This window comes from Macaca thibetana, chromosome 14 (assembly GCF_024542745.1).
Source record: "Macaca thibetana thibetana isolate TM-01 chromosome 14, ASM2454274v1, whole genome shotgun sequence".
Taxonomy (NCBI): Eukaryota; Metazoa; Chordata; class Mammalia; order Primates; family Cercopithecidae; genus Macaca; species Macaca thibetana.
This window is the reverse complement of record NC_065591.1, coordinates 11,172,990-11,200,115: the sequence shown is the minus strand read 5'-3', so window position 1 is coordinate 11,200,115 and position 27,126 is coordinate 11,172,990. Positions and strand designations below refer to the sequence as shown.

The 27,126-nt window shown below is 47.2% G+C and overlaps 1 protein-coding gene and 1 non-coding gene across 4 annotated transcripts; both read right to left on the bottom strand.

The window, feature by feature from the left end:
• Positions 1-1,148: 1,148 nt before the first annotated feature.
• STX5 (syntaxin 5) lies at positions 1,149-27,023 on the bottom strand. Of its 3 annotated transcripts, none has more exons than XM_050756960.1 (11): positions 26,868-27,023; positions 25,932-26,175; positions 22,559-22,629; positions 22,341-22,396; positions 22,153-22,223; positions 20,414-20,530; positions 20,269-20,325; positions 20,023-20,104; positions 19,444-19,550; positions 19,151-19,272; positions 1,149-1,883 (listed from the first exon to the last, which is right to left on the bottom strand). In XM_050756960.1, exons 2-11 carry the CDS (start codon positions 26,154-26,156, stop codon positions 1,724-1,726), a joined length of 1,068 nt encoding a protein of 355 aa, XP_050612917.1. In that variant the 5' UTR covers positions 26,157-26,175; positions 26,868-27,023; the 3' UTR covers positions 1,149-1,723. The 3 variants fall into 3 exon arrangements, with proteins under 3 accessions (XP_050612917.1, XP_050612918.1, XP_050612919.1); XM_050756961.1 differs by having other exon boundaries at positions 25,932-26,023; positions 26,868-27,021; XM_050756962.1 differs by lacking the exon at positions 25,932-26,175 and having other exon boundaries at positions 26,868-27,021.
• On the bottom strand, positions 10,639-10,740 carry LOC126936671 (U6 spliceosomal RNA). The gene has a single exon (XR_007719498.1). It is a non-coding gene; the product is annotated as a U6 spliceosomal RNA (small nuclear RNA).
• Positions 27,024-27,126: the final 103 nt, after the last annotated feature.

Genomic DNA, 27,126 nt, shown 5'->3' with positions numbered 1-27,126 from the left:
GGCCGTACCAAGGGCTTCCGAGGAATGGAGACCGCGCCTCCGGGTGGGAGTGATGGCTCAGACCCCTACCCGCATCTAGCCAGTGTTTCAGCTCGGCTCCTTGTCTATGCCTCGCTTTCTTCGCCTATAAGATGGATTAACAAATCACGAAGTTGAGAATTAGAATGTGAGCTCGAACGTTGACTAATGGCTTTTTTTTCCTCGAGGGCTTGACTCGGCAGGTACTATGCCTGGCACATAGTAAAAATTCAACATGTATTTGTGAAATAAATGAATTTCTATTCTGTGAATTTCCCCCACCCCACCCTGAGTTGCTGAGTCAAATGAGACGACATCTGTCAGGGGTTTGCCGAGCATTGTCTTCACAGACCTTCCATCAATGGCGTCCCCTGTTAGAAACCCATCGTGTCAACGGGGCAGACAGTGAAGCTCACCAGCAGTGGCAACTTGCTGGAGATGCCGAGGAGGAGGACATTTTAAAATATCAGGGCCTTGGGCTCTCCTAGACCCCCAAAAGCACCACCATCAGCCCCTGATTGATTGTTGTCTCTATAGCTTCAGCTTCCTTTGGAATGTATGAGACAGGGGCACTCGAGCGTCCTCAGAATGTGGTTGCGAGTCTTGGTCAGGAAGAACAAAGCACATTAATCTCTCTGGACGGTGGGTATTTTGGGCAGGTGTCTCCTCCATTCTCTGTGACTGGCTTTGATTTGGTGAAGTGCTTTGAGGGAATCAAAAGCCTCAACTGGAGTTGGGAACAAATTCTTCACCTTCCACTCCTGGCAGCAGGCAGAGCTTCTGCCTTGCTTAGCTCAAGGAAGAATTACGGCCAAATAGTTGGAGGATACAGATGAAACAGGTCCAAACACTGTTTGAGATGGTCCTGGAAGCTGCCACCAATCAGGGACCCCCTCTGGGATCCTGCTTCTGTGTGAAAGGAAGTTTCCACGCTAATCAAGTGTTGCAACACTTGGTTCTCCCCTGTCTAGAGGCAGCTGTGTGTCAGAGCCCAAAATAGCCTGCCTCAGCAGTGATACCTGGCACAGCCATTAGCCCAACCCTTTCAGTTCTGGTACTGGGCAGTGGGCTCACTCCACTCGCTGCCTAGGCCCTTCGACGCTCCCACCCAGAAATGATGACATGGCTAGTGAGGCTGACAGTCTTGCTGTAATTGGGAGAAAACGGGCTGCAGCACATTTGGCAGATTGAGAGTCACCAGCAGCCAATGTCAGGGGTTGTGCAGGCAGCTGAAGGGCTCAGGGTTCCCTGCCTCACATGGTGAAAGAGGAAGAAAGAGGTCAATTGGGAAAATTGGTCCCTGGGGCTGCTTCCTCTCTTCACTCACAGGAAGGTGGGGAAAGGCATCATCTCCCTTTGCTGCCAACGTTTCCTTTGGGAGAGGCTGGAGAGGGTTTATAAAAGTCTCCTAGTGGAGACAACCTACCCCACTGGCCCCCAGCTGGCCTCTGTTCCCTTCCAGTCACTTCACACACAGAGTCCAAATCTAGAACCCTGTGTGTTTCATAGGCCTGAGGGTGGTGGGGGGAGGACAGGGTGGCCAGAGGCAAGGGGTGGGGGGTCAGGGGCAGTGGCCATTCTTTGCAGTTCCAGGGAAACAGGGCCTTTCTCCCAAGCACCCTGCACAGGCTCAGTGGCAGCACTGGCCACTTGCCTTCCTAGGAGGGTCCCAAACCCCAACGGAGTGCCTCAGAGTGGAGAGGGTTCAAGCAAGGAAGACCACAAAGATGATGAAGAAGACAATGAGGATGAGGAAGATTTTGACCATGAGCCACCGGTTGGAGGTGACTGACTGGAAGTACTTGAGGATCTCTGAATGGGCGGCCTCAACGTCCAGCTGGGCTCCCAGCACGTTCTCGTCGATCCTGGGGACAAGGCCGGGAGAAGAGGAAACAAAAGGACACTGGATTAAAAAGAATGCTGCTGAAGTCTATTTATTGACATGGAAAGATGGTCACAATATGATCCCATTCTTATATATATATATTTGTGTATAGAAAAAGTTTTGGAAGGATACTATAAACAAGTTATTTCTGGCTTGAAAACCAACTCTGCCATTTATTAACTTAAGACTCTTAAGTTAGTCTAACTTCAAGCTTCATTTTCCTCACCAGCAAAATGAGGATAACCCAAGCCCTGCCTTCTCTCAGACTGCTGTCAGTCTTCAATTAGTTAGTATAAAGTCCCTAACCCACAAGAGCCCCAAAAATATTAGTTATAATTTTTGCTCATCAGTATTTAGATTTTTATCTGGTGAGTATGTATTATATTTATTGTAAGGGGAAAAATGTTCACAGACCATTACAGTCAAGAAATCATGGTTCTGAGTGAAAAAGAAAAATGTAATGACATGGACAGGAAGTCACGGGATAAGAAAAGCTCTATGGCCAGCCATGGTGGCTCATGCCTGTAATCCTAGCACTTTGGGAGGCTGAGGTGGGCAGATGGCTTGAGCTCACGAGTTTGAGACCAGCCTAGGCATCATGGGAAAACCCCATCTCTGCAAAAAAATACAAAAATTAACTGGGTGTGGTGGTCTGACCCTATAGTCCTAGCTACTTGGGAGGCTGAGGTGGGAGGACAGCTTGAACCCAGGAGGCTGAGGAGCTCGAGGATGCAGTGAGATTGTGCCACTGCACTCCAGCCTGGGTGACATAGCAAGACTTTATCTCAAAAAAAAACAACAACAAAAAACCACCAAAAAAAAAGGTATATGGACCCTAGTTTTGGCCGGGCTGTAATCCCAGCACTTTGGTAGGCCCAGGCAAGAGTATCACTTGAGCCTAGGAATTGGAGACCAGCTTGAACAACATGGTAAGACTCTATCTCTATTTAAAAAAAAAAAAAAAAAAAAAAAAGGCCGGGCACGGTGGCTCACGCCTGTAATCCCAGCACTTTGGGAGGCTGAGACGGGCGGATCATGAGGTCAGGAGATCGAGACCATCCTGGCTAACACGGTGAAACCCCGTCTCTACTAAAAATACAAAACAATTAGCTGGGCGTGGTGGCGGGCGCCTGTAGTCCCAGCTACTTGGGAGGCTGAGGCAGGAGCTACTCGGGAGGCTGAGGCAGGAGAATGGCGTGAACCCGGGAGGCGGAGCTTGCAGTGAGCCAAGATCGCACCACTGCACTCCAGCCTGGGTGTCTGAGCAAGACTCTGTCTCAAAAAATAAATAAATAAAATAAAATAAAATTTAAATAAGTATATCGGAGGATGTGAGTAGATTACAAGCAAATATGACAAGATGTTATGGGCCTTGTGGATGCACAGATTTTGGTTTCCTCTGGGTCTCCTGGAGCCAATGCCCTGCAATACCAAGGGATGAGTGTGCTTGGTCTGACAGCACCTTGAACAAGTGATTCAACTGACATCAGCAATAAAGGGACAACCTAATCAATTGCCTACTAATGTAATCATCATGGCAAAAGTATTTACCCTAATTTCATCAATGTTAAATTTAATTTGTCATGAAAAATAAAACAAAAGGCACACTAAAAGAGACACATTGAATACAAAATGTGAATCTTCCTGGGTCTTAAATTAAAAGAAAAAGAGATAAAAACTTCTGTTTTAAATATCAGATGGGGGCTGGGCGTGGTGGCTCACGCCTGTAATCCCAGAACTTTGGGAGGCTGAGACAGGCAGATCATCAGGTCAGGAGACAGAGACCACTCAGGCTAACACAGTGAAACCCCGTCTCTACTAAAAATACAAAAAATTAGCCGGGCCTGGTGGCAGGCACCTGTAGTCCCAGCTACTCAGGAGGCTGAGGCAGGAGAATCGCTTGAACCCAGGAGGTGGAGCTTGCAGTGAGCCAAAATCATGCCACTGCACTCCAGCCTGGGTGACACAGCGAGACTGCATCTCAATAATAATAATAAATAAATAAATAAAATAAATATCAGATGGGGAAACTTGAACATGGGCTGATTACTGGATCATGCTGGAGAACTGTTAATTTTCTTAGCTTGAAAATGACATTATGGGTTGGGCATGGTGGGTCACGCCTGTAATCCCAGCACTTTGGGAGGCTGAGGCCGGTGGATTACAAGGTCAGGAGATTGAGACCATCCTGGCTAACACGGTGAAACCCCATGTCTACTAAAAATACAAAAAATTAGCCAGGCGTGGTGGCGGGTGCCTGTAGTGCCAGCTACTCAGGAGGCTGAGGCAGGAGAATGACGTGAACCTGGGAGGCGGAGCTTGCAGTGAGCGAAGATCGTGGCACGGCACTCCAGCCTGAGCAACAAAGCAAGACTCCATCTCAAAAAAAAAAAAAAAAAAAGAAAGAAAATGACATTACGGCTGTTCAGGAGAATGCCTTATTCTTAGCATGCTGAATGAAGTATTTCGGGATAAAACAGCAGGAAATTTGCACCTACTTTCAAATAATTCGGCAAAAGAAAGAGGGGAAAGGCTGAGCATGGTGGCTCATGTCAATAATCCCAGCACTTTGGGAGGCTGAGGTGGGCGGATCACAAGGTCAGGGGTTTGAGACCAGCCTGACCAACATGGTGAAAACCTGTCTCTACCAAAAATACAAAAATTAGCTGGATGTGATGGCAGGCACCTGTAACCCCAGCTACTCAGAAGGCTGAGGCAGGAGAACCACCTGAACCCGGGAGGCAGAGGTTGCAGTGAGCCGAGATCTCGCACCGCTGCACTCCAGTCTGGGTGACAGAGTGAGATTCCGTCTCAAAAAAAAAAAAAAAAAAAAAAAAAAAAAGAAAGAAAGAGAGGAAAAAAAGTGATAAAATGTTAACTACTGGTGGCCAGACCAGATGGCCCATGCTTGTAATCCCAGCACTTGGGAAGCCAAGGTGGCTGTACTGCTTGAGTTCAGGAGTTCGAGACCAGCCTGGGGAAAATAGGAGACTCCGTCTCTACAAAAAAAAAAAAATTTAAAAATTAGCTGGACATGGTGGCATGTACCTGTTATTCCAGCTACTGGGGAGGCTGAGGTGGGGGGATCACTTGTGCCCAGGAGTTTGAGGTTGCAGTGAGCCATTATTGTGCTACTGCACTATAGCCCGAGTGTCACCTTGTCTCAAAAGAAAAGAAAAAAACAAAGATGAAAACAAAGTTAGTGACTACAGGTGAAGGGAATATGAGTGTTTATTGTGCTATCCTCCCAACTTTTCTGTAGTTTGAATATTTTATGAGGTGAAAAGGAAAATGAGCAACATCGATCAGTGGTTTTCACACCTTAGGAAAAATAAGAATCACCTGTTGAATTCTCAAATATATAAAGTCTCAAGTGTCACAACCAAAAATTCTAAGTTGGGGACCAAGAATCTGCATCCCAAAGAACTTCAGACTTAATCAGTGGTTTATAGAGCAAGTGCTCAAACCCAGATCCACTGCCATGCAGGGAGGACGCATATGAATGTCTACACCTATTTTAAAGACTGCATCCTTTCATAAATTTATTTTGTATATGGTTGCCCATAAATTCTACTTCCTTATTTCCCTTTTATGCTCCAACATACTGTAAAATTGCTACTGAGCCATTCTACTGAAAATACTGGCACTGATCCAATTAATTCAAGTCTCCCCCACCCCCACCCCCACCCCAAACTCTAACACATCCTTACCTCTAACTTTCTCAGGAGCAATAATAAATAACCACTCCTTAAAATTCCTCTACCCCAAGTTCTAAGGACACATTTCTCTCTCTGCTTTCTTCTCTCATCTTCCTCAACCTTCCTCCTCAGTCTGGCCAGATTCTTCCCTTCTCTACATACCCCGACTCCATGGGGGATCTGTCCTGACCTTTTTCTTACTTTACCCACTGTCTCTGGGTGGTCTATGCCCAGGGTTTCACCAAGAGGCCACTGTCCTAAGTCCTTACACTGCCTTCTCTTCCAAACATCAGAACATGAAATGCCTACTAAACTGTCATTTAGCTGTCCCATGCAGTCTGAGGCACTCAGCACATCCAGAACCAACCTAATTCTCACCCAGCATCAATCTGCTCACTTCTTCTTATGTTCTCTCCCAGACACCAAATTTCTTGCTGTGACACACAGGTCATTTGTGACCTGGCCTTGCCTCTCACCACTCCCCCAGCCATGCTGAGTAATTCTGCACTCCTGAATCTACCAAGTTCTTTCTCATTTCTGTGCTGTTTTTCCCTCACATGGAACAGCTTCTTCTTTCCCCTTTTTGGGATGGCATTGCCCTCAAGTCTTAGCTTGGTATCACTTCTGGGAAGGCCCCTTGGCCCCACCTAGGAGCAGTACCTACTCCTAGGAGTTCTCTCGTCCCCTTCTTTTTTTTTTTTTTAAATAGAGACAGGGTCTCTGTGTTGCACAGGCTGTCTCGAACTCCGGGCCTCCCAAAAGTAATCCTGCCTTGGCCTCCCAAAGTGCTGGGATTATAGGGATGAGCCACTGCACCCAGCCTCATCCCCTTCTCTTCTTGCCCTATCATACTGAGCTGTCACTGTCAACTTATGTCTCTCCTACTAGTGAGCTCCAGGAGGACCAGAATGGTCTTTCACCCTCTTATCCTCAGACCCAGCAGGATAAGTTCACAGCAGCAAGAAATGTTTGCTAAACCAATGAGCAAATGCATGCTAACAATGAAAACTACTTATGACACTGTTTCAAGGAAGACTAGAATGTAAAGTTGCCTATATGCTATTTTTAGATGTATATTGATTGAGGAAAGAACTCAAATCTCTTTTATAATTCTGTTTCACTGAATCTATAATAATATTCTTTTTTCTTTTTTTTTTTGAGTTGGAGTCTCTGTCACCCAGGTTGAAGTGCAGTGGCGTCATCTGGGCTCACTGCAAGCTTTGCATCCCGGGTTCACGCCATTCTCCTGCCTCAGCCTCCTGAGTAGCTGGGACTACAGGTGCCCGCCACCATACCTCGCTAGTTTTTTTGTATGGTTTTAGTAGAGATGCGGTTTCACTGTATTAGCCAGGATGGTCTCCATCTCCTGCCCTCGTGATCCACCTGTCTCAGCCTCCCAAAGAGCTGGGATTATAGAAGTGAGCCACTGTGCCTAGTCTTAATATTCTAATATTCAAAATACAACATAGCTCAAGGAGCTATGGTGTTTATGGCCTAAACTCTGCAAGGGGTTTCCTAGGTCTCAGCTGAAATAGATAAAAATCAGGCCAGGCGCGGTGGCTCACGCCTGTAATCCCAGCACTTTGGGAGACTGAGGTGGGTGGATAATGAGGTCTAGGAGTTCGAGACCAGCCTGACCAATATGCTGAGATGAGTCAATATGGCTCCTTCTCTACTAAAAATACAAAAATTCGCCGGCTGTGGTGGCTTGCGCCTGTAGTCCCAGCTACTTGGGAGGCTGAGGCAGAAGAATCACTTGAACCTAGGAGGTGGAGGTTGCCACTGCACTCCAGCCTGGGTGACAGAGCCAGACTCCATCTCAAAAAAAAAAAAAAAAAAAAAAAAAGAAGGGCTGGGCACAGTGGCTCATGCCTATAATCCCAGGACTTTGGGAGGCAGAGGTGGGCGGATCACGAGGTCAGGAGATCGAGACCACGGTGAAACCCCCTCTCTACTAAAAATACAAAAAATTAGCTGGGCGTGGTGGTGGGCGTCTGTAGTCCCAGCTACTCAGGAGGCTGAGGCAGGAGAATGGCACGAACCTGAGAGGTGGAGCTTGCAGTGGGTGGAGATCGCGCCGCTGCACTCCAGCCTGGATGACAGAGCGAGACTCCGTCTCAAAAAAAAAAAAAAAAAAAAAGAAAGGAAAAGAAAAAATCAGTCAATTATTAGCCAGGCATGGTATGGTGGCACATGCCTGTAATCCCAGCTACCCAGGAGGCTGAGGCAGGAGAATCACTCGAACCTGGGAGGCAGAGGTTGCAGTGAGCCAAGATCATGCCATTGCACTCTGGCCTGGGTGACAGAGTGAGACCGTCTCAAACAAACAACAACAACAACAAATATCAGTCAATTCTCCTGACTCTAGGATCAAGACAGCTGTACTCACAGTACCTTATAAATGGCTGGTGCTCAACATACAGTAGTTGAATAAACAAACTTTTTTTTAAATCAGTGGTTCCCAAACCTGGATGCTCGTCAGAACTTCTACAGATTTTGTAAAAATGAAGCTCCCTGAAAGCCCACTCCATTCACATCTCTCGAATCAGAATCTCTAAGTGTTTTCTTTTACCTTGGCCAATCAAATGTGTGAGGCTGCTTAGTGGATTGACGTTCAGAAAGTGGCTTTATACAAATGTAGGTGCTCACTCAGTTTCACATGATCAACAACATAGAGTAAAAGCACTCTGCTAGATACCGTGGGGAAGAAAGATCAATCAGGGTTGGACCTTGACTAAAGGGATAAGAGCAAGTGAGCAGGAGTGGATTCCGAAAACCTCCTACACCTCCTCTCCCCTATCCTCTCCTTTACTGGCCTTTCTTCTTAAGGAGCTGGGAAGACTGAAGTGGTCTGAAGATAAATGCCGCTCCACCCCCTGCATTGCTACAATAGCCTGTCTTCCCACCTATCACCAGCTCCTCTTAGAGCCAAGCTTCGATTTCTGTGCTGGAGCCACTTCTTCTCACCTTCTTAAGGACATCATTTCAAGAATTCTCCCATCTTTCTCCTACCTCATCATTTTAAAATTTATCTGTTGCATCATTCCCATTGGCATGCAAACATACTTTTATTTCTCTCAGCCTTTTAAATCCTCTAGACTCCCACCAGACATATTTGGAACAACTTGAGCACTGGCAATAATCATTGCCCTAATAAGAAGACAATACATTAAAACCTATCATTAAAGCCTATAGTGATGCTCAGAAAAGAGGAAGAATTTAATTAATTTACTTGAGATGGAGTTTCGCTCTTGTTGCTCAGGATGAAGTGCAATGGCACGATCTTGGCTCACTGCAACCTCCACCTCCTGGGTTCAAGCGACTTTCGTGCCTCAGCCTCCTGAGTAGCTAGGATTACAGGCATGTGTCACCACGCCCTAATTTTGTATTTTTAGTAGAGATGGGTTTCACCATGTTGATCAGCATGGTCTCCTGACCTCACATGATCCACCCACCTCTGCCTCCCAAAGTGCTGGGATTACAGGTGTGAGCCACCGCACCCAGACTCTTTTTTTTGTTTTGTTTTGTTTTTTTGAGACAGAGTTTCACTCCATTGCCCAGACTGGAGTGCAACAGCGTGATCTCGGCTCACCCCAACTTCCACCTCCCGGGTTCAAGCGATTCTCCTGCCTCAGCCTGCCAAATAGCTGGGATTACAGGCATGTGTCACCACGTCCGGCTAATTTTTTTTTTTTTGAGACGGAGTTTCGCTCTTGTTGCCCAGGCTGGAGTGCAATGGCATGATCTTGGCTCACTGCAACCACTGCCTCCCGGGTTCAAGTGATTCTCCTGCCTCAGCCTCCTGAGTAGCTGAGATTATAGGCATGCACCACCATGCTCAGCAAATTTTGTATTTTTAGTAGAAACGGGGTTTCTCCATGTTGGTCAGGCTGGTCTCCAGCTCCTGACCTCAGGTAATCCGCCCGCCTCGGCCTCCCAAAGCGCTGGGATTACAGGTGTAAGCCACGACGTCTGGCTTTCTGATTTAATTTTTTGAAACCTAATAAACAGTTTGGGGATAACTGGGAAAATGTAAACACTCACTGGATATCACATAGTATTAGGAAATAGTTAATTTTAACAGATATGATAACTGGGTGTCTTTTTTTTTTTGAGACAGAGTCTTGCTCTGTTGCCAGGCTGGAGTGCAGTGGTATAATCTCGGCTCACTGAAACCTACACGTCCCAGGTTCAAGCGAATCTCCTGCGTCAGCCTCCCGAGTAGCTGGGACTATAGACACGCACCACCACGCCCAGCTAATTCTTCTGTTTTCAGTAGAGACGGGGTTTCACCATGTTGGCCAGGATGGTCTCAATCTCTTGACCCCGGGAACTACCTCGGCCTCCCAAAGTACTGGGATTACAGGCATGAACCACCACCCCCGGCCAACTGGGTGTGGTTTTTATTTTTATTTTTTGGGACAGAGTCTCACTGTCGTAACACTAATTGGATAATACATAATTACTAGGAAATTGTTAATTTTCACAGATATGATAACTGGGTTATTTTTTATTTTTTGAGACAGAGTATTGCTCTGTGGTGAGTGACATTCACTGGATAATACATAATATTAGGAAATCGTTAATTTTCACAGATAGGATAACTGGGTGTGGTTTTATTTTTTTGAGACAGAGTCTCGCTCTGTCGCCCAGGCTGGAGTGCGGTGGCACAATCTCAGCTCACTGCAACCTCTGCCTCCCAGGTTCAAGCACTTCTCCTGCCTCAGCCTCCCAAGTAGCTGGGACCACAGACGTGCACCACTATGCCCATCTAATTTTTATATTTTTAGTAGACAAGGGGTTTCTCCATGTTGGCCAGGCTGGTCTCAAACTCCTGACCTCAGGTGATCTGCCCACTTCGGTATCCCAAAGTGCTAGGATTACAGATGTGAGCCACCGTGCCCAGTCTGGTTTTAATTTTTTTATTTAATTTTTAAATTTTATTCTAGTTTTAGGGGTACACGTGCAGGTTGGTTCTATAAATAAATTACGTGTCTTGGGGCTTGGTATACATATTATCTCATCACCCAGGTAATAAAAAATACGGAATGCTTCAAAAATTTGTGCCATCCATGTGCAGAGGCCATGCTAACCTGTGTATCATTCAAATTTTAATATACGTCCTGCTGAAGTGAGTACTGGATGTGGTTTTTAAAGAGAATTTGTGTATTCTTAGGAGACGCATGTTAAAATATTTAAGGATTAAGTGTCATGATATCGGCAACCTTGTGAAATGGTTCAGAAAAATAAAAGATAAAGCCAATCTGGCCAACTGTGAACTGCTGAATGTAGGGTGTAGGTTGTAGGTATATTAGTGTTTACTATTGTTCTTTCAATTTACTGGTAAATTTAAAATTTTTCTTTTAAAACATTTTTTAGAGACAGGGTCTCACTTTATTGCCCAGGCTGTAGTACAATGGCACCATCATAGCTTATTGTAACCTCCTACTCCTCGGCTCAAGTGATCTCCGCTCAGCCTCCTAAATAGCTAGGACTACAGGCATGTCACCATGCCAGGCTAATTTTCCATTTTCTTGGAGAGATAGGGTCTTGCTATGTTGCCTAGGCTGGTCCCGAACTTATGGCCTCAAGCGATCTTCCCGCCTTGAACTCCCAGAGCGCTAGGATTACAGGTGTAAGCTACTTTGCCTAACCCCCAAATTTTCATATTAAAAAAAAAAAAAGGAAATCTTCTGATTAACTTCCTCCTATCAGCTATTACTCCATTTCCTTTCTCCATTTTGAAGCAAAACTCTTAGAGCTGTCCATTCTCCATCCTGGCTAACATGGTGAAACATCCCCTTTACTGAAAAAAAAAGAATTAGCTGGGTGTGGTGGTGTGTGCCTGTACTTGGGAGGCTGAGGAAAGAGAACTGCTTGAACCCAGGAGGTGAAGGTTGCAGTGAGCCAAGATCGCGCCATTGCACTGGATCCAGCCTGGCGACAGAGCAAGACTCTGTCTCAAAAAAAAAAAAAAAAAAAAAGAGCTGTCTATTCATCTATTTCTACTCTTTCTAATTGCTCTCTCATTTTTTTTTTTTTTTTTTTTTTTGAGACAGAGTCTTACTCTGTCACTCAGGTTGGAGTGCAATGGCGTGATCTTGGCTCACTGCAACCTCAGTCTCTGGTGGTGGCACATGCCACCACGCCCAATTAATTTTTTGTATTTTTAGTGGAGGTGGAGTTTCACCATGTTACCCAGGCTGGTCTCGAACTCCTGGCCTCAAGTGATCTGCCTGCCTCAGCCCCACAAAGTTCTAGGATTACAGGCAAGAGCCACCATGGCTGGCCTCATTCTCTCTTAAACGCCATTGCATTCAAGCTTTTGCTCCCATCCCTCTATTGAATCTGACTCAAAGTCACCAACAATATCTGCATTGCTGAATCCAATGACTATTTCTCACTCCTCGAGGTTCTGCTTCCAGTAATGCCTGGGTAGCTCCTATTAGACTGACCATTCCATAAATCACATAAACCACAGAGGAAATATAAAAAACAACCATCTTACTTCAGCCAAGTTAACTGCCTGCGAAAACAAAAAAGTCAGCATTCTCTATAGAAACATAATCCAGAATCTTCATATCAATTATAACATGCATGATAAAATCCTCAATTAGTAGATAAACAATGAAACAGGAAACTGTGACCCATACAGAAAAGAAAAGGCAATGAAAGGAACCATCCCTAGGATAATCCAGATGATGAGAATTAAATTTTAAGGCAGCTATTATAACTGAGGGAAAATATGATTGTACTGACTAAGAAAGTAGTAAGTCACAGCAGAGAAACATAATCTCTAAAAAAGAACCAAGTGTAAATTTGAAACTGAAAATTATCTAAAAAAATTCACCAAATGGGCTTAACAGCAGATTGACCTGAAAATATATATATATAATAAATATAAATAAATTTATTATATGAGACATGTATCTGGAAACATACATATGTATATATTTCCAGATGGAAAGGACAGAAAGAGGCAGAAAAATGTTTAAATAATAGCCAAATACTTCCCAAATTTAAAGACAAATTTACACATAAAAGAAACTCAGAGGCTGGGCATGGTGGCTCATGCCTATAATCCCAGCACTTTGGCTGCCCAAGGCGGGCGGATCACCTGAGGTCTGTAGTTCGAGACCAGGCTGCCCAACATGGCGAAACCCCAACTCTACTAAAAATATAAAAAATTAGCCAGGCATGGTGGCTGGCGCCTGTAATCCCAGCTACTCAGGAGGCTGAGGCAGGAGAATCGCTTGAATTCAGGAGGTGGAGGTTGCAGTGAGCCAAGATCGCACCACTGTACTCTGGCCTGGGTGACAACAGCAAAACTCCATCTCAAAAAAAAAAAAAAGACATGATCAGGCCGGGTGCTGTGCCTCATGCCTGTGATACCAGCACTTTGGGAGGCAGAGGCAGGAGGATCACTTGAGGTCAGGAGTTCAAGACCAGCCTGGCCAGTATAGTGAAACCCTGTCTCTACTAAAAATACAAAAAAAAATTACCTGGGTGTGGTGGTGGGTGCCTGTAATCTCAGCTATTCAGTAAGCTGAGGAACAAGAATCGCTTGAACCCAGGAGGTGGAGGTTGCAATGAACCAAGATCGCACCACTGCACTCCAGCCTGGGCAACAAGACTAAAAACTCCGTCTCGGAAAAAAAAAAAAAAAGAATAAATCTGTATGAGCCAGGTATATTGGGAGGTCAAGGTGGGAAGATTTCTTGAGCCCATGAGTTTGAGACCTCCCTGGGCAACATGTGAAACCCTCGTCTCTACCAAAAAAAAAAAAAAAAAAAAAAAAAAAATCAGCCTGGTGTGGTGGTGTATGCCTGTAGCCCCAGCTACTAAGGAGGCTGAGGTGGGAGGTCAAGGCTGCAGTGAGCCATGATCGTGCCACTGCACTCCAGCCTGGGCAAAAACAGAGTGAGACCCTGTCTCAGGAAAAAATAAATAAAAAGTTAAAAAAAAAAAACCAACCTGAATATTCAGAATTCTATATCCAGAGAAAACATCCTTCAATAATGAAGGTGAGGCTGGGCGCAGTGGCTCACGCCCGTAATCCCAGCACTTTGGGAGGCTGAGGCAAGCAGATCACGAGGTCAGGAGATTGAGACCATCCTTGCTAACATAGTGAAACCCCGTCTCTACTAAAAATATAAAAAATTAGCCGGAGTGGTGGCAGGTGCCTGTAGTCCCAGCTACTCGGGAGGCTGAGGCAGAATGGCGTGAACCCGGGAGGCGGAGCTTGCAGTGAGCCGAGATGGCGCCACTGCACTCCAGCCTGGGCAACAGAGTGAGACTCTGTCTCAAAAAAAAAAATGAAGGTGAAAAAAGTTTAGTTTTGATTTAGTGAAAAAGATTTGTTTTCTTTTCAGATGAAAGAAAACTGAAAGAAATTGTTGTCAGCAGATCTCCACTACAAAAAAAAATACCAAAGGAAGTGCTTCTTCAGGATAAAGGGAAGAGATACCAGTGGGAAACTTAGATCTATTCAAGGAGGAATGAAGAACAGTGAAGATGGTAAATATGTGAGTACTATTACCATGTCTTCCTCTTATTTAAAATACATTTAACTTTTTAATACCTTTTTTTTTTTTTTTTTTTTTTTTTTTTTTGGAGACAGGGTGTTGCGGTTACCCAGGCTGGAGTGCAGTGGCGCAATCTCGGCTCACTGCAACCTCCGCCCCCGGGGCTCAGATCCTCCTGCCTCAGACTTCGCAGTAGCTGGGACCAAGAAGTGCACCACCACGCCCAGCTTGTGTTTTTGTTTTTTGAGAGTTTTGCTCTTGTTGCCCAGGCTAGAATGCAATGGCACGATCTCGGCTCACTGCAACCTCCACCTCTAGGGTTAAAGTGATTCTACCACCTCAGGCTCCTGAGTAGCTGGGATTACAGGCATGTGTCACCATGCCCAGCTATTTTTTTTTCTTTTGTATTTTTAGTTGAGATGGGGTTTCACCATTTTGGTCAAGCAGGTATCAAACTGCTGAACCTCAAATGATCCACCTGCCTCAGCCTCCCAAAATGTTAGGAATACAGGCATGAGCCACCACTCCCAGGCCAGTAAGTGGAGATGTTGAACAGGAATATGGATATATGGAGTTTAGGAGAGTGGTCTGGGATGGAGATTAAAATATGGGCAGAATTGGCCAACACCTGTAATCCCAGCACTTTGGGAGGCCGAGGCAGGCGGATCACAAGGTCAGGAGATCGAGACCATCCTGGCTAACATAGTGAAACCCCGTCTCTACTAAAAATACAAAAAAAAATTAGCCAGGCATGGTGGCGGGCACCTGTAGTCCCGGCTACCTGGGAGGCTAAGGCAGGAGAATGGCATGAACCCGGGAGGCGGAGCTTGCAGTGAGCCGAGATTGCGCCACTGCGCTCCAGCCTGGATGACACAGTGAGACTCTGTCTCAAAAAAAAAAGGGGCAGAATCTGGCCAGGCATGGTGGCTCACATGCGTAATCCCAGCACTTTTGGAGGCCAAGGCGGGGAGATCACTTGAGGCCACAGGTAATTTTTAATAAGGCTGGATTTAGGGCTGCCATTTTACCTTTTTTTTTGAGACCGAGTCTCGCTCTGTTCCCAGGCTAGAGGGCAGTGGCGTGATCTCAGTTCACTGCTCTACCTCCTGGGTTCACGCCATTCTCCTGCCTCAGCCTCCCAAGTAGCTGGGACTACAGGCGCCCGCCACCATGCCTGGTTAATTTTTTGTCTAATTTTAGTAGAGACGAGGTTTCACCGTGTTAGCCAGGATGGTCTCCATCTCCTGACCTTGTGATCCGCCCACCTCGGCCTCCCAAAGTGATGAGATTACAGGTGTGAGCCACCGCGCCTGGCACTATTTTCTATTTTTCTCTTTTATTTTTTGTTTCTCTGTTTATCCTCTCTTGTCCTTCTTTTGAATTAACTGAAATTTTGGTTAAAATTCTATTTCCATTTCAATTTGGTTGTTGCTCTTCTTGCTATATGTCATTGATGAGTTTGTTTTATTTCAGTGGTTGCTCTAAGGATGACAATATACCTTATGAACTTTTCACAGCCTACTTTATATAAACTGTCAAAATCGGCCAGGCACAGTGGCTCACACCTGTAATCCTAGCACTTTGGGAGGCCAAGGCAGGCAGATCATGAGGTCAAGAGATTGAGACCGTCCTGGCCAACATGGTGAAACCTCGTCTCTACTAAAAATACAAAATTTAGCTGGGCGTGGTGGCGGGCGCCTATAATCCCAGCTATTCGGGAGGCTCAGGCAGGAGAATTACTTGAACCTGGGAGGCGGAGGCTGCAGTGACCTGAGATTGAGCCACTGCACTCCAGCCTGGCAACAGAGCAAAACTCCATTTCAAAACAAAAAACAAAAAACAAACCTGTCAAAATATTGAAACCCTCTTGCTTCATCCTTTATTCTACAGTTAAATTTGCTGCATCTACGTACCTTATAAATCCCAGAGTATATGCTGTTATAATTTTTGTTTTAAAGTTAAATGTGGCCAGGCGCAGTGGCTCACATCTGCAATCCCAGCACTTTGGGAGGCCGAAGTGCATGGATTGCCTGAGGTCAGGAGGTCAAGACCAGCCTGGTCAACATGGTGAAACCCCATCTCTGCTAAAAATACAAAAATTAGCTGGGCGTGGTGTGGGTGCATGTAATCCCAGTTACTCGGGAGGCTGAGGCAGGAAAATTACTTGAACCTGGAGGTTTCAGTGAGGCGAGAGGTGCCACTGCACTCCAGCCTGGACAACAAGAGAGAAACTCCACCTCAAGAATAAATAAATAAATAAAAATAAAGTTAACGCTGGGCATGGTGGCTCATGCCTGTAATCCCAGCACTTTGGGAGGCTGAGGTGGGTGGATCATGAGGTCAAGAGATTAAGACCATCCTGGCCAACATGGTGAAACTCTGTCTCTACTAAAAATACAAAAATTAGCTGGGCATAGTCTCATACACCTGCAGTCCTAGCTACTCAGGAGACTGAGGCAGGAGAATCGCTTGAACCCAGGAGGCAGAGGCTGCAGTGAGTCGAGACTGTAACACTGCACTCCAGCCTGGCAACAGAGTGAGACTCTATCTCAAAAATAAAAATAAAAAAAATATAAACAAATAAAATAAATAAAGTTAAATGTATTTGGCCAGTTGTGATGGCTCACACCTGTAATCCCAGCACTTTGGGGGGCCAAGGAGGACAGGTCATTTGAGGCCAGGAGTTCAAGACCAGCCTGGCCAACATGGCAAAACTCCGTCTCTACTAAAAATACAAAATGTAGTTGGGCATGGCGGTGCACACCTGTGGTCCAGGGTACTAGGGAGACTGAGGCATGAGAATCACTTGAACCTAGGAGGCGGAGGTTGCAGTGAGCCAAGATCGTGCCACTGCATTCCGGCCTGGGCGACAGAGCAAGGCTCTGTCTGAAACAAAAACAGAAACAAAAACAAAACCCTGCAATGGCTCCCTATGTCACTTGGAATAAAAGCTAAGGCCTACCAATGGTCCCAAGAGGTCTCACCAGTTCCCCTCTGACCACACCTTGTACAACTCTCTTCCTCACTGATCCCAGCTGCAGTCGTCTCTGCTGTCCGTTAACTCATCAGATATATTGTCACCTGGAGGTCTTTGCCAGAGTCTATGTACCTAACTTCCTCACCTTCTCCCAAGTGTGATGCCACCTTCTTAATAAGGCTTACCTCCCTCCAAACCTGGCACTCCTGATTAGTTTATCCTGTGTTGACTCTTTTTTTTTTTTTTTTGCATTTATGACTTGTTTTTAAACGTACTATTTATTATGACTTTTTCACATCTATCTCCCTACTAGGATACACGTTCCACAAGGGCAAGGATTTTGTCTCTTCTGTCCACTGCTGTATTTCCCATAACTGACTGACTGAATGCTAAGCACCACAGAGGAGGAGCAGATAAAACCTCTTATAGTAGCAGGAGACACCAGAGGAACAGAGAGGCCAGCCCATTGTTGGGCCTCTGCCTACATCCCTCCAGTACACCCTGTACTTCTCTATCCCTGTTCATTACTTTCTTTTTTTTTTTTTTTTTTTTTTTTTTTTTTGAGACGGAGTCTCGCTCTGCCGCCCAGGCTGGAGTGCAGTGGCCGGATCTCAGCTCACTGCAAGCTCCGCCTCCCGGGTTCACGCCATTCTCCTGCCTCAGCCTCCTGAGTAGCTGGGACTACAGGCGCCCGCCACCGCGCCTGGCTAGTTTTTTGTATTTTTTAGTAGAGACGGGGTTTCACCGTGTTAGCCAGGATGGTCTCGATCTCCTGACCTCGTGATCCGCCCATCTCGGCCTCCCAAAGTGCTGGGATTACAGGCTTGAGCCACCGCGCCCGGCCCCTGTTCATTACTTTCTAGCCATGCAGGCCTTCTTGATTCTTGCGTATAGTTAGACCGTCCCATTACAAGGCTTTGCTCTAGCTGTCCACTCAGCCGAGAACACTCACTCTCTCTTCTTTGCCTGGCTGGATCCCTCTTGTCATTCAAGTCTCTACTTAAATGTGGTGTCTTCAGAGCAGCATTCCCTGCCACACAATCTGATATACCTTAGTCACTTCCTTATTTTTTCTTGAGATGGAGTCTCGCTCTGTCACTCAGGCTGGAGCGCAGTGGTTCCATCATGGCTCACTGCAGCCTCAACCTCCCATGCTTAAGTCATCCTCCCACCTCAGCCTCCCGAGTAGCTGGAACCACAGGCCTAAGCAACCACGTCTAGCTAATTTTTTTATTTTTGTAGAGATGGGGTTTCACCATGTTGCCTAGGCTGGTCTCGAACTCCTTAGCTCAGGTGACTGTGTGGGCCTCTCAAAGTGCTGGAATTACAGGTGTAAGCCACGGTACCCATCCATTACTTTCTTAACACATCATCCTACTTTAACTCTGTATACAGTCTTCATTACTACCTGAAATTTTGTTGGTCAATTTTTATTTTTATTTTTTGACACAGAATCTGGCTCTGTCGCCTAGGCTGGAGTGCAGTGGCATGATCTTGGCTCACTGCAACCTCTGCCTCCCAGGCTCAAGCCATCCTCCCACCTCAGTCTCTTGAGTAGCTGGGACTACAGGCCCGTGCCACCATGCCCAGCTAGTTTTTGTATTTTTTTTGTAGAGACAGGGTCTCACTTTGTTGCCCAAGCTGGTCTTGAATTCCTGAACTCAAGCGATCTGCCTTGCTCGGCCTCCCAAATGCTGCCTATGAGATTACAGGTGTGAGCCACTATGCCGGCCTTGTCAGTTCTTTTCCACAGCTGTCCTCATCTGCCCTATGAAATTCTAGACACTTACACATGCTACAAAGTAGCTCCAGAGAGACTTTACTGTCCTATTTGCCGCTGTATCTCCCGCACCTAGAACAGCGCCTCACATGAACAGGTGCTCAATAAATACTTGTTGGGTGGACGGAAGCAGGTGAACTGGGTCCCATGGGTGGGCAGAATTCACTCTATCTTCCAAAGGGCATCAAGCAGTCCCTGGGGACTTTAAGATGCCAATCTACGGGGAAGAGAAAGCTCCTCTGTTTGGGGTGAGAGAGTATGTCTCACCTCTGAATGGTTTCCTCCTGTTCCTTAACCATGTGTGCCAACTGCTGAAAGATGGAGCCCAGCTCAACAATTGTCGACTCAATGTTCTGCATGGTGTCTGCCCGACTCTGGATGTAGGAATCCTTCAGGAGAGGGAGAGAGCACATGAGCACCATCAGCTTCTTCAGGGTCAGACCTGCATCTTTACAGCCCTCCCAGCTTGCCATTCTGCCCATGGCACACTCCAGACACTCTCTTGGGAACCACAGAGGATAATGGAGAAGCTGATTCTCCCTAGTTCAGAGCCTGGGTACCTGCTCGTCAATGAGCTGCAGCTGCTGGCTGGTCCGAGAGTCCATCATGTCGATGGCAACATCCTTGGAGGCATGGGACTCTGCCCCCAAAACCACAGCACCACCCCCTGGGGAGAAAACAGGACGTGGCACATCTTCACAGTTAAAAGCAGGTTCAAAGCCCACATGCTCTGGGTTTGAATCCCAGCTCTGGCACTTACTAGCCTTGTGACCCTGGACAGGTCATTTAACCTCTCTGAGCCTCAGTTTCCTCACCTGTAAAATGGGGGATAATAATAGTTGCTTTCTCAAAGGGTGGTTGTGAAAATTAAATGAGAGAATGTGAATAAAGGTAAGTGTATGAAAAAAATTAGAAATTATCATTCTTCTGAATACAACTGAATTCACCCCAACAGTGAGAATGTGGGAGTCTAAATGTGGATCACGAATCTCAACCATCTGGTTCGGCCTCTGAGAGATAGAGCCTAGAAACTTCCTGACCCTCCACTCTCCTACCCAACCCGTGCCTTCAGAGGATGCCATCACAACCAGAGTAAGTAACCTTACCTCCCGGGGCTTCCCGTTTTACCTCTGACTTACCCAGGTGGTTAGGGGCAAGGGGCAGGGCTGACACAGGTGCCCGGGAGAACTGCTCTCTCCGGCTCCTCTGCTGCTTCAGGTTCTGGGGTTGGGGAAAAACGCAAAGGACCTGAAGCCACTAGAAAGCAGGCATGTTAAAGAGACTCCCACCATTGGCCCCATGACCCTGTAGAACCTGTACCTTCCCCATTTCCTCTTGGATCTTTACCCCCATATTCCTATCCCTCCTAGGCAAATTGTTCTCACCTCAGTCCTCACTTCTAAAACTGATTTGAAGTCATTGGACATAGAAGCCAGTTTCGACTAGAAGAAAAGAAAAGGAGAGACGGTCAACCAAACAAGACTCCACATTCTTCCCCTTTGCCTCCTTCCCTTCCTCCCCAGCTCCCACCTGCAAGGAGACCACAATGGTGTTGGAGTGGGTCTGCAGGTGCCGGCCACTCTGGCTGCCCTTGGCCCTCACGAAATCCTGGAGCTGAGCAATTTGTTTGTTGAGGCTATTGATGTCCTGGTAAAAGAGTCCAGGGAAAAACAAAGTATTAGCCAAGGAGTCCTCAGTCAGCATCTCTCCCGATGGCCATCTCTGGTAGGAAGGGCAAGGTGGAAGTTACTAGCTAGAGTGAGAGTATCCCAGACAGTTAGACCAGATGGGCCTGCTAGGATTTTCCAAGGTCTATTGTTTGCTCTGGCTCAGTTCCTGCAGAGAAGAGCTAGAAAGAGGCAAAGTAGGCCTTCATCCATTTGTAAATAACTTGTTTACTCCTCCAGCCTACTGCCCTGCTCCATTCTGTGAGGCCATGCTCTTGGCCACAGAACCCTTTCAAAGGCCAAAATCTTGGGTCTAGAGCATGACCAACAAAGCCCCTGGACAGCACTCAGGAAAAGGGAAGAGTCAAAGGCACTGTAGCTTCAAGAGGCATCAACAGAATTATATTTATACACACAATTCCTCAGTGGCTCACATCTGTAAACCCAGCACTTTGAGAGGCCAAGGCAGACAGATCATGAGGTCAAGAGATTGAGACTATCCTGGCCAACATGGTGAAACCCCATCTCTACTAAAAATACAAAAAATTAGCTGGGTGTGGTGGCGCATGCCTATAGTCCCACAATCCCAGCTACTTGGGAGGCTGAGGCAAAAGAATCACTTGAACCTGGGAGGTGGAGGTAGCAGTAGGCCTAGATCGCACCACTGCACTCCAGCCTGGCAACAGAGTAAGACACCATCTTTAAAAAAAAAAAAGAAAAGAAAAGTTATTATTGGCCTGGCGCTGGGGCTCACGCCTGTAATCCCACCACTTTGGGAGGCTGAAGTGGGCGGACCACCTGAGGTCAGGAGTTTGAGACCAGCCTGACCAACATGGAGAAACCCCACCTCTACTAAAAATACAAAATTAGCTGGGCACGGTGGCATGTGCCCAGCTATTCAGGAGGCTGAGGCAGTGGAATCACTTGAACCCAGAAGACAGAGGTTGTGGTGAGCTGAGATCACACCACTGTGCTCCAGCCTGGGCAACAAGAGTGAAACTCTGTCTCAAAAAATAATAAATAAATAAATAAATAAATAAGTTATTACAGTTGAGTGCAGTGGCTCACACCTGTAATCCCAGCACTCTGGGAGGCCGAAGTGGGCGGCTCACTTGAGGTCAGGAGTTTGAGACCAGTCTGGCCAACATGGTGAAACCCCTTCTCTACTAAAGAGAAAACAATTAGCCAGGCATTGGTGGCAGGTGGCTGTAGTCCCAGGTACGGGGGAGGCTGAGGCAGGAGAATAGCCTGAACCTGGGAGGTGGAGGTTACAGTGAGCCAAGATCACACCACTGCACTCCCACCAGGGCAAAAGAGCAAAACTCTGTCTCAAAAAAAAAAAAAAAAAATTATCCAGGTATGAGGGCATGTCCCTATAGTCTCAACCGCTCAGGAGGCTCAGGCTGGAGGATAGCTTGAGCCCAGGAGTTAACAGCTATAGTGAGCTAGGATCACACCACAACACTCCAGTCTGGTCAACACAGTGAGACCCCCTCTCTAAAAAAAGAAACTTGCTCTGGGTCCCCATGGCAATGGAAAATGACAGGAAGACAGAAGTGATCTGATTGGAATGCTGGGCTCTCCTGATGGCTAGTAGCTCACCTGTTTGATGATATATGTTAGTTCTTCAATTTCCACTGCTTTATCATCAAAGAGGGACTTGCGCTTTGCCACTACAGAGACAAACAAGAAGCCACAATGGGTGAGGTCAACGACAAAACTCAGGGAATATAGCCCTCAGTCCTCTTTGATTTACTGCCCCACTTCTGAAAGACCCCAAGAACACTCACAGATTGTCAGCTTCTCCAGCTTGGCAAATGTGTTGCTAAGGTCTTTCCCAATGCGCCTGCAAATGACCACTAGTGAGACTGTGGGAAAGGGCAGGAGGCCTTTTCCCACATAAGCTCCAGCACAACCAACCCCAGACTTCACAGCCAAGGCCACTGATCGCAAGTCTACTTTTCTTCAGACATTGTAGCACCCCACCAGAAAGCTTCTCTCAACTCACTTGGCCATGAGGGTGAATTCACTGCGTTGTCGGACAGCACGCAAAGCTGGCTTATTTGTCTGGATTCCATTCTGAAAAGCAATGGCAGGAGGTGACAACTTTAGTTCTCCCTTCCCCAGTTCCAGCTTTCACTCTTCCTGAGGAGTCCACTAAACTATCTCTAGCACTAGTGGCATCCATCAGATGATCCAGACTTATGAGTGGAAGTCATTTAGAGTCCAGATTTGAAGACAAGTAGATCTGAGTTCAAATCTTGACTTACCACTTACTAGCTGGGGGATTTGGGGCAAGTTACTTAAAACATTCTGAATCTCTACTTCCTCTTCTATAAGACGAAGACAATACACACATCTCCCATTGTTGTTGCTAAGGTTAAATAACAAAAAGGCTGAAAAGTACTTCAGTCAACTACCTGGTACATAGTAAGCACTAAATAAATGGTAGCTAGTATTGCCATTCTATTCCTCAAATCAGGAAATCAATAAGGATGACTGCAAAGTTCTTGGAGATCATATAGAAAAGCAGCTTTACCATGAGCTGAAAAACACATTTTTATAACTTTACTATTTTTGAGACAGGGTCTCACTCTGTCTCCCAGGTTGGAATATAGTAGCATGATCATAACTTACTGCGGCCTCGACATCCTGGGCTCAAGCGATCCTCCCACATCAGCCTCCCAAGTAGCTGGGACTACAGGGCACACCACCGCACCTAGCTAATTTTTAACTTTTGTAGAGATAGGGTCTTGCTATATTGCCCAGGCTGGTCTTGAACTCCTGGGCTCGCACAATCCTCCCACCTCAGCCTCCCAAGTACTGGGATTACAGGTGTGAGCCAGCATGCCCACCCATCAGTAAAAATATTTAAAAATACAGTTACTCAGCCAGGCGTGGTGGCTCACGCCTGTAATCCTAGCACTTTGGGAGGCTGAGGCAGCAGATCACGAGGTCAAGAGATCGAGATCAACCTGGCTAACACGGTGAAACTCCGTCTCTACTAAAAATACAAAAAATTAGGCAGGTGTGGTGGCATGCACCTGTAGTGCCAGCTACTCAGGAGGCAAAGGCAGGAGAATCGCTTCAACCTGGAGGCTGCAGTGAGCTGAGATCCCACCACCGCACTCCAGCCTGGGTGACAGAGCGAGACTCCGTTTCAAAATAAATAAATAAATACAGTTACTTGGCCGGGTGCAGTGGCTCACGCCTGTAATCCCAGCATTTTGGGAGGCCGAGGCAAGCAGATCACAAGATCAAGAGACGGAGACCATTCTGGCGAACATGGTGAAACCCCGTCTCTACTAAAAATACAAAAACTAGCTGGGTGTGGTGGCGCACGCCTGTAGTCCCAGCTAATCGGGAGGCTGAGGCAGGAGAATCGCTTGAACGCGGAGGCAGAGGCTGAAGTGAACCCAGATCATGTCACTGCACTCCAGCCTGGCAACAAAACGAGACTCCGTCTCAAAAACAAATGAACAAACAAACAAAAAAATACTTACTCAGGTGCTTGTAACCCCAGCACTTTGGGAGGCTGAGGCGGGCAGATCACTTGAGGTCGAGAATTTGAGACTAGCCTAACCAACATGGAGAAACCCTGTCTCTACTAAAAATACAAAATTAGCCGGGCGTGGTGTCACATGTCTGTAATCCCAGCTACTTGGGAGGCTGAGGCAGGAGAAACACTTGAACCCAGGAGGCGGAGGTTGCAGTGAGCTGAGATCACGCCATTGCACTTCAGCCTGGGCGACAAGAGTGAAACTCCCATCTCAAAAATAATTAATTAATTAAATAAATAAATAATTAGAAAGCACTCCCAAATTTTTTTTTAAGAGGAGCTGAGTGCAGTGGCTGACACCTGTAATCCCAGCACTTTGAGAAGATGAAGAAGGTGGATCACTTGAGCACAGAAGTTCGAGACCAGTCTGGGCAACATGGTAAAACCCCGTCTCTACTAACAAAACAAAAATTAGGCAGACATGGTAGCACATGCCTATAATCCCAGCTACTGAGAAGCTGGAGGCAGGAGGGCTGCTTGAGCCCAGGAGGGCAGATGTTGCAGTGAGCCGAGATAGAACCACTGCACTCCAGCTTTGGTGACAGAGTGAGACCCTGTTTCCAAAAAAGGAGAGAGAGGCTGGGCGCAGTGGCTTATGCCTGTAATCCCAGCACTTTGGGAGGCTGAGGAAGGCAGATCACCTGAGGTCAAGAGTTCAAGATCGGCCCGACCAACATGGTGAAACCCCGTCTCTACTAAAAAAAAATACAAAAATTAGCCGGGCACGGTGACGGGCACCTGTAATCCCAGCTACTCCAGAAGCTGAGGCAGGAGAATCGCTTGAACCCGGGAAGAGAAGGTTGCAGTGAGCTGAGATTGCACCACTGCACTCCAGTCTAGGCGACAAGAGTGAAATTCCTTCTTAAAAAAAAAAAAAAAAAAAAAAAAAAAAAAAGAGAAAGAGGAAGAGACTGGGCCTCGCTCAGCCTTCTAAGTAGGTGGGACTACAGGCACATGCCACCACGTCCAGCTTTTTTTTTCTTTTCTTGTAGAGACAGGGTCTTTCTTCATTGCCCCTGCTGGTCTCTAACTCCTGGCCTCAAGCGATCCTGTGGCCTAGGCCTCCCAAAGTGCTGGAATTACAGGTACGAGCCACCACATCCAACCCTAAGTTATTTTGATACAAATTACTGGTCTAGGGCCAGGTGTTTGTGTCCAGACCAACCTGGGCAACATAGTGAGACACTGCCTGTACGAAAAAAATTTTAAAATTAGCTGGGTGGTGCATCCATGTAGTCCCAGCTGCTCAGGAGGCTGTGGAAAGAGGATCCCTTGAGTCTAAGAGTTCAAGACTGCAGTGAGCTATTCATCACGCCACTACACTCCAGCCTGTTGACAGAGTTGAAAACAGATCTCAAAACAAAACAAAAACAACAAATTACTGATCTAGAAAATGTCCTTAATGTTACAGAGATAAAAACTAAGATGTAACTAGATTAATTTTCTCATGGTTACAGAGCAAATTTATGGTAGAAATATATTAGAAAATTCAAGGTGCGTGTTTCTCAGCTAAAGGCTCTTCCTAGAACTTGTTCCTTATTCACACCAATTATATTAAAGCCAAGTACTCTCTGAAGTACTCCCTCCAGAATAGCACTCCTGCCCTCCAAGGGATTCCTCCTAAAAAAAGGTCTAAGTCCTTGCCTCTAGTTAGCCAGCCGACCTCTTCTCTGTTGCTTACCGCAGACCCTACTGGCCCCATCCAAGCCTATCAGTTCCATCAGGTACCCCCAAGAATTACTTCAGTTAACAGTGGTGGAGCACAGTCCTTCCTAGATTTGAGTATGGCTCACTCCTCGCCTTTTCCACTCCAGGTCCTTACCTGACGGGTCTGCAGCGACTTGCAGGCAGACAGAAACTCCTGGGTCCGATCCCGGCAGGACATGGTGTCGGGAGGGGGAGGGACGAGGGCCACTGGGGGGGGCAGAGGGGCGATGTCGCTGCTGCTACTGCCAGCAGGTGCAGGGGACAGGACCTGTGTCTTTGAGAGACCCAGGTAGACACCCTGATCCGTGTTCTTAGACCCGTAGCGTTTCCGCGGGATCATTGAGACGCATAACCTCGGACTGTTGTGGAGGGGAGAGTGTCATTCCCCAGGCAGCTTCTTTCCCCAAACTCCCCCGCCCCACCCCAATCAACAAATCCTCGAGCCCCTTCCGCACTTCTCATGGACTTTCGCGCCCAAGACGCTCGCAGATCCTGGGGCGGGCCAGCAGCGGAAAGGGCTCTGCTTTTCCCCTGTCCCAAGTCGAACCCGCTTCAGACTCTTCTTCCAACTTGGCTCCGGCGGCCAGAGCGCGGGCCGGGGACCCTGAAGCAGAGACAGGGCCAGAGCCAAGTCCCGTGGCCCTCAGACTGCGGCCTGGCCCGTGTAACTGCCCCGGGCCCTAACCCAGTCCCTTCGTTTCCGTGGTTTCCTTCGGCCCCTCGGGGGGGGGGCCGGTGACGGACCTCCAAAGACTGACACACTTCGGTGGGCGGAGGGGGAAACCTCTGGGTGTTTATTTGAAACAGGAAGTCCCACCCCCCGCCCAAGGTCCGCCTCTGGAAGACTTCAACCACTCATTAGCTAATGCCGACGTCTCTCTCAACAGAGGCTTTCCTGATTGGACGGCAAGGAATTCGCTCACCAGGAGCCGGGCCGGCAGGACTTGCTTGCTTACCCCTGGTTCCCTTCCCCCTGCCAGTCGTCGCCCCTGTAAAACCACTGCCCCAGAGCTGACACGGTGGCCAGACCCCCTCTTAGAGCAAGTCTTACCTCCCCTCTGCTGCCTGCCGCCGCCGCCACTACCAATCTCCCCGGCCGTCACTGCCTCCTCCCTGGGCACTGAGGCCGCCGAAACCCGACCAGACTGGAAGCTGCCACGTCACCTACACGTAACCCCACCCCCGGTGACGAGGGGGCGGTCCCACGCATTTTCAAGCCAGGCGACCCGAAAGACACGCCCCACATCCAAACGCAAGAGCGACCCCCCCTCCCATTGGCTAAGGCGCTGCCGTGCCCCCGCCCCTGAGTA

Excerpts from the sequence above, each read along its gene's own strand:
- STX5 (XM_050756960.1), bottom strand. The coding sequence starts at position 26,156 with ATGATCCCGCGGAAACGCTACGGGTCTAAGAACACGGATCAGGGTGTC. Across the intron at positions 22,224-22,340 it reads GCTGGAGAAGCTGACAATCT|TGGCAAAGCGCAAGTCCCTC; the intron begins GTGAGTGTTCTT and ends TTGTCTCTGTAG. Across the intron at positions 19,273-19,443 it reads TGCAGCTCATTGACGAGCAG|GATTCCTACATCCAGAGTCG; the intron begins GTACCCAGGCTC and ends CCTCTCCTGAAG.